At 35.0% G+C, this 11,108-nt stretch overlaps 2 protein-coding genes across 3 annotated transcripts; one reads left to right on the top strand and one right to left on the bottom strand.

Moving 5' to 3' along the window:
• Window positions 1-4,687: 4,687 nt before the first annotated feature.
• Window positions 4,688-7,939, bottom strand: LOC112456314 (protein phosphatase 1H). 2 transcript variants are annotated; one of them, XM_025018767.1, is made up of 7 exons: window positions 7,831-7,939; window positions 7,358-7,732; window positions 6,979-7,236; window positions 6,669-6,886; window positions 6,289-6,574; window positions 5,950-6,209; window positions 4,688-5,871 (listed from the first exon to the last, which is right to left on the bottom strand). In XM_025018767.1, the coding sequence occupies exons 2-7, from the start codon at window positions 7,538-7,540 to the stop codon at window positions 5,586-5,588; spliced, it is 1,491 nt and encodes a 496-aa protein (XP_024874535.1). In that variant the 5' UTR covers window positions 7,541-7,732; window positions 7,831-7,939; the 3' UTR covers window positions 4,688-5,585. The 2 variants fall into 2 exon arrangements, with proteins under 2 accessions (XP_024874535.1, XP_024874536.1); XM_025018768.1 differs by having other exon boundaries at window positions 6,304-6,574.
• Window positions 7,940-8,095: 156 nt separating this feature from the next.
• Window positions 8,096-11,067, top strand: LOC112456312 (microtubule-associated protein futsch). The gene is made up of 5 exons (XM_025018766.1): window positions 8,096-8,199; window positions 8,471-8,607; window positions 8,715-8,894; window positions 8,993-9,128; window positions 9,212-11,067. Exons 2-5 carry the CDS (start codon window positions 8,572-8,574, stop codon window positions 10,987-10,989), a joined length of 2,130 nt encoding a protein of 709 aa, XP_024874534.1. The 5' UTR covers window positions 8,096-8,199; window positions 8,471-8,571; the 3' UTR covers window positions 10,990-11,067.
• The last annotated feature ends 41 nt before the right edge of the window (window positions 11,068-11,108 follow it).

The following is an 11,108-nucleotide window of genomic DNA, read 5'->3' as shown; positions in this document are numbered from 1 at the left end:
TGACAACAGATTGGCGGTAGATTTACTCAGATATTGCAACGGATCCAGTATCATATTTATGTTGCATGTCTCATGTTTTGCCGGCAGAGCCTGCCGATATAATCTGACAGCAGATTGTCAGCATAAACCATAAACCGAATGGAATTTGATGTCATTTCGTAAACGTTTAAATAAAATACATCATCGGAAACTGGCAGAGTCTGTTCAGTTTCTGCAGTTAATCTTCCATTATATTCTGTTAGCAAGTTCTGTTACCTATATTTCTGATGACATTCTATCGACGAAATTTACAGCAGACGTTTCAAAATTTATTTTTGATAGATCGACCTATCTGGGATGGTGCAACATGACCTCATTAATATGAAAAAGTTAAGCAAACGTTCGGCTACGTTACGTCGACTACGCTGCAATTATATATACAAAGTAAACAAATGTAGGATTTCCTACCGCGAGTGCGGCATGTTAAGATCGTTTATCTACACGCAACTTTGCGAACGTAACAGCACGGTGCTGGATTTGACGAAATGCTTGCTTTAGAAATGCTGTTCGAAAGATACCGAGAAGATATATGCGCGTGTAAGAGCACAAGAGATTATAAATAGCCCGGTTATATATGATTGTACGCTATATTGTACATCATTTTTTTAATGAAACATCCTTTTCGAGTAGCAATGCGCGACTAACTTTTTCAAAACTTAGCAAGAATTTCGCGAAAGTTGAACGTTATAATAAGAATTGCAATATTTGTCTATTACGAGACTTCCGACAATTATAATAGGACATGGTAGAAATACGTTCGTAATTCGTACATTTCGTACGGTTTACCGTAGCTTGTATCGATTTTGTCATATTTGATGACGTGTCGTATAAAAATTTATTTGGTTTCGTGATTTATTTTTAACAATTTCTGACGCGGTTGATTATTTAGTAACTCAAGATTATGTCATTTTTACTTCAATAGTTTGTGTAAATTAAATAGAAGTCTGAAATATTATGTTCAAGATAAGCAGGCATGCTAATAGAATAAATGCATCTAGCATGTTTTATGTAGCTCTAATTTTTTTTAATTTTCTTAAATTACGAAGAAGAATATTATATTATGCGTTATCTAATTGATGTATCTTAACGATCACTATTGTGGTGGCATGTAATGGACATTGCTGTTGCATTTGCAAATATTCTTAATATCTGTAGCGTTATCTTTTGATAAGCTCAGAATATATATATAATCGGCATACTGCAAAATTCTCATTTAACCCTAGAATCCATGACTGGGGTCGATTTCGACCCCAGGCGAACTTTGAACTACGCTCCTGAGCTAGCGAGTGACATTATCGACTCAGGACCTGAACCATAATTCATTTCAACTTTCTAAAAGTAGGGTTATGTCGGGCGCAGCGTTAGTTGTTCGCTAGCAGTGAAGTAGCACAGTCGTAAAGCGGGCGTGGGGTCGATATCGACCCCAGTCGTGACTTGCCGTTTGAGTTTCGTCACGGTAAGCTAATTTTATTTTTTCGCTAGAATCAATATATTTCATGTATTATTACGTAATCTGAGCATAAATAGTCATAAATATTATTTAAGACGAAATATCACACAATTTAGTCGGTAAAAATCCCGTTGCCTATAGAAGATTGACATTTCGCAGAAAATGGCTGGGCGATATAATGTTTCATTTTTTTCATATTTTTTACTATTTTGTATCAAATAAAAATGAAATAATACTTAAAATACAATTTTTTATGGTTTTTTCATCGACTTTTTCCGTATTTCAACTTTGCGAATTTCTTCATCTTTATAGTCCCAAATAAATATACTTTTTGAACAGAACATAGCGATGACAATTTTTTTCTAATAGTCTAATGTGTCCTCTTTAAAACCCCGTTTGAAATTTTAAAATCGGTTGATTACAAAAAAAGATACAAATTTTTGTTTAAAAAAAGAGGTTTTTGCTGATTTTCTGCGTTTTTCAGTCTTTAAATGGATTTTTCACTAACTAAACTTGAGTAAAATTAAATTTACCGTATACCATTCTCTTCGTTATTAAAAAACGAAGAAATTCATGTAGGTTTAAAGGCCCTTTATTTCTGTAGGACCGGTTTTACGATCAAATAAAGCGTGGGGTCGATATTGCCCCCAGTCATGGATTAGAAGGTCAAAAAAATGTATCATGGATTCTAGGGTTAATACCTGCAGCGTCATCTCTTGTTAAGTTTAGCATCTAAGAGCCTCCGCACAAGCTCTCGTATGGTAACGTAACGTAGATCAACGCACAAGAAACGTATAACGTCGTAACGGCCGTAACCAATACGTTTCTTGTGCGTTGGCTCACGTTATGTTACGCTACGTGACCACGAGAGTCTTGTGCGGTGGCTCTAATTTTGTCGCAGCAAACTGAGCAAACATCAATTTCATGTTGGTGGCGTAATCTCTTGGCGAACTTAGGAAAACTAATCGGCATTGTCGCAAACGGCAGTTTTATACCCATAATGCCATCTCATAGCCAAGGTACAAACGTACGTCTCTTAATTTAATTCGTGATGAAACAACTTTTCGCCAAATCTTTTAACAAGTATCAAAGTAGTAGATTAATTTGAACTCTATACCGGTGAATTTTAGTACAATCGAGGCTTATAGATGCAGGTTGATTCGAAATTGTGATACTGTATTTCCGAATTCTAATCTTTTGCATTTCAAATTATCTCGACATTGAAACACCCGACGTCGCGCGCTGCGCGCATTTTCTCGGCCGCCGCCGCCGCCCGCCGGCGCCGCCATGACAGATGCGGTAGCGCGAACGACAGATTCGGAACGTACGATCGCTCCGTAGTTAATCGCGAATTTTACCCGTTCAGAGTGTATAACGAGCGCAGGTTTTCATCGGGAGTGCAGGTTAAAGTAAGTAAAGTAACGGGCGATCGTCGGAACGTATCAGTCGCGGGCGTTTGCGAGCAATGCCGTTTCATCGATCGCGATCGACGCAATGCAGGTTCGAAGCTAATCCAGTTACGGTAAATATAGATTCCGATCGATGTGCAGACGTAAGCCTTGTCTTCTTTCGGGAGATTCAAAGCGCATACTCTTTATTAGATATAATATATTGTAATTAAGTTTAAATTGTGATTGTATTACGCGCATCTACTGCGCCTAATGGAACATTTCTAGCTAGAAATGGATAATATTATTCTCGTAGTTTGCTAAAAAACGAAGGTAGAAGGCATTTAATTCTCGTCGCTAATTATTCTAATCATTTCATGTTTCAGAGTATCTCGTCGTATTGTTCGTCTCGTCAGTCGTCGACATGGCCGGCAACCGTCGCGACACCGATCATGGACGCGTCGCCGCGCGCCGGCGCCGCGGCGTGGCGTTACGCGTCATTTCGGCCGCCATGACAGTTTCGGCAGCGCGAACGTTTCGGAACACGGAGCGCGGTCGCTCCGTAGTTGATCGCGAATTTTGTCCGTTCAGAGTGAATAACAAGCGCGAGTTTTCGTCGGGAGTGACGGTTGTAGTGACGAGTGATCACCGGAACGTATCAGTCGTCGGAGATCTTCATAAGCAACGCCGTTTCATCGATTGCAGTCGACGCAGTTCCGTGGCCGAAGCCGATCCAGCTCCGGTGAGTACAAATTTCGATGTCACAAGCATGCAAAAATGACCTTTATGTTCATACAAAAGAAATTGAAAGTGGCGTACATCAAACGTAAGATCTGAAATTGAAATCATTGTGGTTATATAGTGCGTGCCCCCTATACATTTAATAAAAAATTTGCTATTGGATATTACGTCGTTAGAGCACGTAAATACGACAGTCTAAGTCCGGTATTCATAGTCTTCAAGATCGTCTTAAGTAATGTCTTAAGGTGCTAATACGGCTCTGTGATTGGTTCATGACATCTTAAGATTGAACTTAAGACGGTCTTAAATAACTATGAATACCGGCCTAAGAGTAATATAACAGAATATATCATATATAAACGCGCGACAGTTAATAGAATGTAAACGCGCGACAGTTTCGTCAAAGAAGTCCTAATAATATTGTTGTAGGATATACCATATCTCGAATGTTTTTGTCAAGTGAATTCCGTGCGATCGTAGTATTATTTTCACAAATGTTTTTTATAGTATCACAATGTATTTTATATTGAATGAGCATGAATCAATTGAAATATGTATATTGGGGAAACGTTATTAAATTAGTTAAATTTTATTAAATTTTAATTTGTTGTAGTTAATGTTGCGATTGTTACATTTACAACAATAAGTGCGTAAATTAATTGAAATCTGCATTGTGTAAATTATGCTGTGGTCGCTGCGGTTGTAAAGATAATTTTTTATATCAAATTACAATTGCAAATTATATATATTGAGATGATATAAAAATAAGCATAATAATACTACTGGGAGTTCAAACAAAATAACGAATATTGTGACAATCGTTATATTGTGCACAATCGGAAATGGATTTTAAAACATAGATACAATTTTTTTATTTTGAGTCCTTTACAATACCAAGACGTTAGAAACGCGTCTATATATTTGATTGAAAATGCATCAATGGAAACATCAATCGTTAGAACGCCAAGTAATTAAATTCGCAATTAATCAAACAATTTCTTCACTGAAATTTTACTGAAAGATTACTGAAATAAAAGTAAATGTGTACACAAAAGAGATATTTTCGTATAATATTTATTTAATATAATATAGCTACAGTTATAAGACATGATCTAATTATTATCGTGGTTACAGAAAAAGAGATAGTAATGTTTTTCTATTTATATACAATTTTTTACACACACATAGATCATTCATATCATACTTACAATTTCATCCAATTTAACTCTTTGACTACAACATGCAAAACATCTCTAACATTTCCGAATGAAAGGAATATCGATATAGATAGATCGAGTAAATCGAAAAAGTTAATTGAAGAGTTTTAATTATTTACTTAAAATCTTACTCATTTCTTAATATAGCATTCTCAATCTTAATTATACATATACATATACACACATATGTATGTTCGTAGTCATAGAGTTAATTTTTTCAACATAAAGCTATAATGATGAAACATCATAATACGCTCAAACATTGAATGGTAACATATGCTTGCCTCAAAAGCAATATAAAAATATTGATATCTTTTGATATTATATTGTGTACAGTCTATATATACTAGTTACATAGTTGTAACAATCAAAAAATTAGTGCTTATACACGAGATATTTATATACGATCACACGTATTAAATATTCGGAATATTGTAGATATTTCATGTTGCACATAAAATAATGTCACAGTGGAATGTTTACTTAAATAATAAGAACATAGCCTTTTGTAGTTAAAATGTACATGTGGCAGTATATAATAATTTAATATTTTGCGAAGAGAATCATAGAGGATATACGGCAACCGTGCACTTAGATATCGCTAATTATTCTATAACAAAATAAAAATCATCGCGGATATACGATGAGTCATTGTAGTAATGCAGATAAATGTAATTCGTTAGCTGCGGTATTGAGTAACATTGTTACTATTTCACGTAGAGCACTTTATCGAAAAATCGTAACGATTTATTATGCAGGATTATCAGTGGATCTATTAGAAATAGGATAATCGAAGCACATTGTTGCTAGGGAATCTGCAGCGTACTTTCGTTCTTGTTGTGTCGTTTTCAGCCACTGCTTATGCTCACATAAATAAGGATATAAAGGTACCACTAATACGCTAATATCGTCCACCGATGCTATAGGCGAGGACTTTTCATCTGTCTCGTTGGAATTCTCCGGTTTTCCCATCCATACTCTACCGATTAATCGACCTCTTGCCGCTTGCACCAATTCTTGAGCACCCATTGTCAGTCTAAACCAAAGAATGTATATAGTACCTTATTTCAGTTACATTGTTGTTCATTTTTGTGTATATACTTCGCAATAATACCTATATTCTAATGATGGAGTATCAGGTGCAAGAGTTTTTCTAAGTATAGCTGCCGCTGTTTTGTCCGTTACTACATCCCAAAGTCCGTCCGTGGCGATAATAATGCAATCTCGTTCGGTAAGATTGCAACTGTCCAATTCCAAAGATTGTACTTCAGGTTGCGATGATAGGAACGGTTTGATATTAACACCGGTATTTGCTGCTTTCAAACCGTGATCTCCAAACCCTCTAGTCACGCCTATCGTTCCCATTACTCTGCTCTAAACGTCATGAAACAAACTTACTTAATACCATAAACAAGATTATTTTAATTTGAAATTATATAAATTATTGCTCAACTGCACGAAAATGTACCCTTTTTCCATGTCCCGAAATAAGCGGTAGTTTTAAATCAGGATGCGTTAAAGTTTTATACGCCCAACCTGTCATAAAAGGTTCTCTGTACAAAACCATAGACCCCAGTTCCTTCTGCAACGGTCTTTTTCTAAATTCCAACGGAGTGAAATGACCTTTGAGCAACTCGTTGCTTCTTAAAAAACCTAAAGCTCTAACACGATTTGATTCAGAATCTGGAGTATGATCTCTAGTAAGAGCACGTTGTTCCTCTCCCAAAACCAATACAGCCCTGGTCGTATAAGAGAGAACAATTATATTTAATTCAATAATATTCCATATATAGCAAATATATAAATATGTATGTATATAAATTATAATATAACCTGGAGTCACCAGCTCCTGCTGCATAAAGCCTTCCATTAAGAAATAAAATTGTAATAGCCGTACAACCACCACCACCATTTTGAGCTTGCATCTCCACCATTTGATCCATTTGTCTATATGCTAATTCTATAGCACCTGTAACTAGATCTCTTCCCTTAATCAGTTCATTTTCATCTTCATTCAATAGCATATTGCCTGGTATAGCCAGTAACCTTTCCTGTTTTCAAATAGATCATTAATATAAGTATTTCACATAATATGTGTATATATTGAATTATCTTTGACAATTTTGTCAAAAATAGCGCATACAAGAATTATCCTGTGTAGATGTAATCGTGCCGTAAGAGCCACTTGGTACCCTGCGTGTCCGTCGAACATTGAAAACATGACATAAGGCAGGGTGACATTAATGTCCGACAATTTCAAGTCGCCACGTGTTGCTGAGGCTTGATCCTCATTCCATGTACTTTTGCCAGCATTTATACATTCTGCGTAGCCAGCACACCACGGCAAACGGCTAAGATCTCTCGGAACTATTATAGGCCTTACTCTGTGATCTGCACTCACCTATTTAATACAGTCATTCAATATGTATAATTTAGGCAAATATCAAATACCATTACAATCAAATTATCAGTGTTTGAAAAATATATAAATCAATTTGCTATATAATTCATATAAGAAATACCTGTGTCTCTTCAGCTGTCAATCCTAGAAAACTTGGACGGCTGTAAGGCTTATTTTCCACTTCTACCACGTAATTAGAGTTAATATAGTCTGCCATATCATTATCCGAATCATTAGGGTACTGCAGGCCAAGCTCGCTTGCGCCCACAGCACTCATTAATACTGACTTAAAGCGGTTGAACATTTTTCTTTCTTGACTTATGCAGCGCTAGGCAAAGATTTGATTGATACTAAACTTGATAAATAGTATCATATACTTTGGTCAATCAGCATACTACCAAAGTGTTCGTAGATATTTGTTTCTTGAAGTAACGATATGTGATAAGTGTCAAAGCTGATTAATCTCTGGAAACCTGGTACTTATATGTCAAAATGCCTGTCAAAGACAAATGCTTACATTAAGAGAGAATCCGTTTAAGATAATATCGGTCCTTATCGTGAACACTTTCATTTCTCTAATACGATAGTACTTACTGCGATCGCATTCAGCAATTATGTTTGATTAATGTCATCTTGTTGACAAACACAATTGTCAACAATTGTCAACAGCACAGGTTATACTGCATTATATTATCGCATTGACAGAACGTCGTCGGTACGCTCATCTAGTGACATCTACGCGATACCCTCAGTAGATCTTTAATGGATTGCGACGATATCGTTGTCGAATGCGCTGGATGATGGCGCATGGCGCATCGCGTTTAAAATCGCTGTCATACCGCATGCGCTGTCAGTAAACAAATGTAAACAAAGCAGGCAGGAATTGTCGGTGACGCGAGAATTATACTTTATAATCTTTACAAGAATTAAGCTATACTATTTATGTTGTATCTGATAAATGAAGTAAGTATCTTCCACAATCATAAATAGTGTCAACTGAAATTTCGATCAGTTTTGTGCCAGTAGGATGGCAAAAGTAACCTAAAAGGTTATTATTGACTAATTTTCTTTATTAAATTCGCTTCTTTTAATTGCATTATGTAATACATTCTGCATAACTTTCTTTTTCCGTTTTCTTTTTAACGTGAATATAAATTTTCTTCTTGACACAGAATGTAAATTAACACAATATGGTTATGAGAGATCTGTTAACCTATACCTATACATTTTTCAGATAAAAATATAAGAAGGGGATTGTTTCACAAGTTAATTTAGTTTATTCTGCTGATTGGTATTTATTTAGATTGAAGGAAATATTTCTTAAACAACATAAATATGTCTAAAGCTAAACACAGCGTAAGCAACAACAAGGTAGTTATCGACAATTATATTTATAGAACATCATCTTGGTTTAAATTGTGAAAATTACACAAAAACATTTTTAGTACACGTTATTTTAAAGATTACTTCGTTATTAGGAATACAGCAGTGCATCTTCTTGTACATCTTCGTCACTATCATCGGACGAAGAAGAGATTGATGCAAGAGATTTAAAACCAATTAGAGATTATTTGTCTGATCGTAGAGAATTATCCCGACAGCTTTTTAAATCTGTTAAATCAGAAAAGATTCGTCTTATGTTGCCGCAGGTTCTTAAAGTGAGTTATGGCATGAATTGTTTAAGCTAGTTTAATAGTTTTTATATGAAAATATTCGCTCAAGCACAAGTAATATATATCATGTGTTATTTATATAGCAAATGGATTTAAGTGAACTCGAAGAATGGTGTGAGAGTGAGTTAAAGGGTATGTCTAAAGCTCGAATATTATCTATATTAAATGGCAAACCTATGTTGGAATCCTCAGACACAAGTGAAGTTTCTGATAATTCAGGTATATAAATATTAGGTATTATGGCATAGAATTTAAATTTTGTAGAATAATCTGCTCACACACATTTATATCTTCTATAACAGGACCTTCCTTAGAAATCATTTCTGATACAGAGGAATGGTTAACCGAAGATGATTCATCCAAAAAGGAGAATGGTGGGAAAGGAAAGTTAAAAAGAGATAAAACAAAAACTAAAGGGAAAACACAAGTTAATAAGAAAAATAATTTAAATAAGTATAATGTTAAACCAAAGTGTAACATTAAAAGCGAAAGTAATGATAAAACTGAGGATGTTAAAATTAAAAAGGAAGACGACAAAGATAAAGGAAAAGAAGGAGACAGCTTATTAGATTTATTAGAATTAGAAATGCGAGCTCGCGCCATAAGAGCTTTGATACGAAAAGAGGAAGATATAATTCCACCTATTAATCCATCACAAGCAAATGGCAGTAAAGCAATAGAAAATAATACTGGAACATCTCAAGATGTTGATGACAAAGCGAAAGAGAATTGTCGGAAGCAATTAGAAAGAATTATTGGTTCTCAGCAAAGTAACAAAGGCGAGGAAGAAGATGTTGTTTTAGTAATTCCTAACCCTGCTCCAGTTGTCGAATTATTATCTAGCGATAGTGATAGGGAAGAAACACGAATAAATCAAGAGCTGAAAAACGAACGTGCGTCGAAAGCTGGAAAATCCACGAGCAATTTAGATGAAAATTCTATTAAAACCAGCACCCAAGATTCGAAGGAAAGAAAAGAAACTCAAGAAATAACAGAGAAACATAGTAATACAAGTACTGTGAATAAAACGCATCTAACTAACACAAGCAAAGCAATAATGCCTGAGAGAAACGTAGATATAAAAAACAATGTGTTATCAATATCGATTTCTGCGGATAACGTTGCCGAGAGACGGAAAAAATCGAAGAAAAAGTCACGCGGGAAATCCCAACTTGCTTCTACAATTACGACCTCTTCAGAATTAAAAGAGATTGATATTACTGATATTACAGAAAAATCAAGTAATGAAAGTATTAATGTTAAATCGAGAACAAATCCTTCTGACGAAAACGAAATTATTGTTGAAGAAGAAAATAAGACAGAACAGAAAGTAGCAGAAGAAAGTAAAGTTGAAGAAGAGAGATCGACAGATTTAGATGATATTGATTTAGATGATTACTGTGAAGTTATGGATATAGAAAATAGCGATGAGGATAAAAGTCAAGACACAGTTATCATCCTTTCTGAACAAGAAAATAAGCAGTCTGTATCCCAAACCACTGTGCCAAAATCGGATTCAGCAGAAACTTGGGCGTCGCGTTATTATCAGACTGACGACGTCCAAAATGTAATAAAAGAATCGAAGATACAGTCTGAGATTCGGAAACGTTTAAGGGAACGTCAAAGATTATCCAAGCTGAATAAATCACCAAACTTGAATGTATCTGCACAGCCATCGACAACTGATGCAAATGCTACATTTGAGAAAGCTCCAACAGGATCGGTAGAAGAATATTTGGCTTTGAAGCGTGCATTAAATACAAATATTAGTAACAGTAATAATATTACCACGCAAGTACAATGTTCTAGTGACATTAATAATGATACTATGCAAGATACTCCTGCAGTTACTAATTCTGATAGTGATATTAAAGAAAAAGAAATTCTAGTGCAAGATGAAAGTATTTCTTCCCATCAAGAATGCACAGATAATGACAAAGAAACTGTACAAGAAACTGTGCAAGAAACTGTGCAAGAAACTGCACAAGAAACTGCACGAGAAACTGCAATCTCCGAACCTGTTACTGCCGAATCAACGGAAGTAGTCACTGATACGGAAACTAGTACACAACCTAATTGAATCCAATGAAATTTTACTCAATATTAACGTCACTCAATATTAAATAACAATTTTTAGAAAAATATTTTTCAAAAATTATACAAATATATATATATATATATATATATATATATATATAT

The sequence above is a fragment of the Temnothorax curvispinosus genome, unplaced genomic scaffold, assembly GCF_003070985.1.
Source record: "Temnothorax curvispinosus isolate PA1 unplaced genomic scaffold, ASM307098v1 QBEX01006738.1, whole genome shotgun sequence".
Classification (NCBI taxonomy): domain Eukaryota; kingdom Metazoa; phylum Arthropoda; class Insecta; order Hymenoptera; family Formicidae; genus Temnothorax; species Temnothorax curvispinosus.
This window is presented reverse-complemented; position numbering and strand designations above follow the sequence as displayed.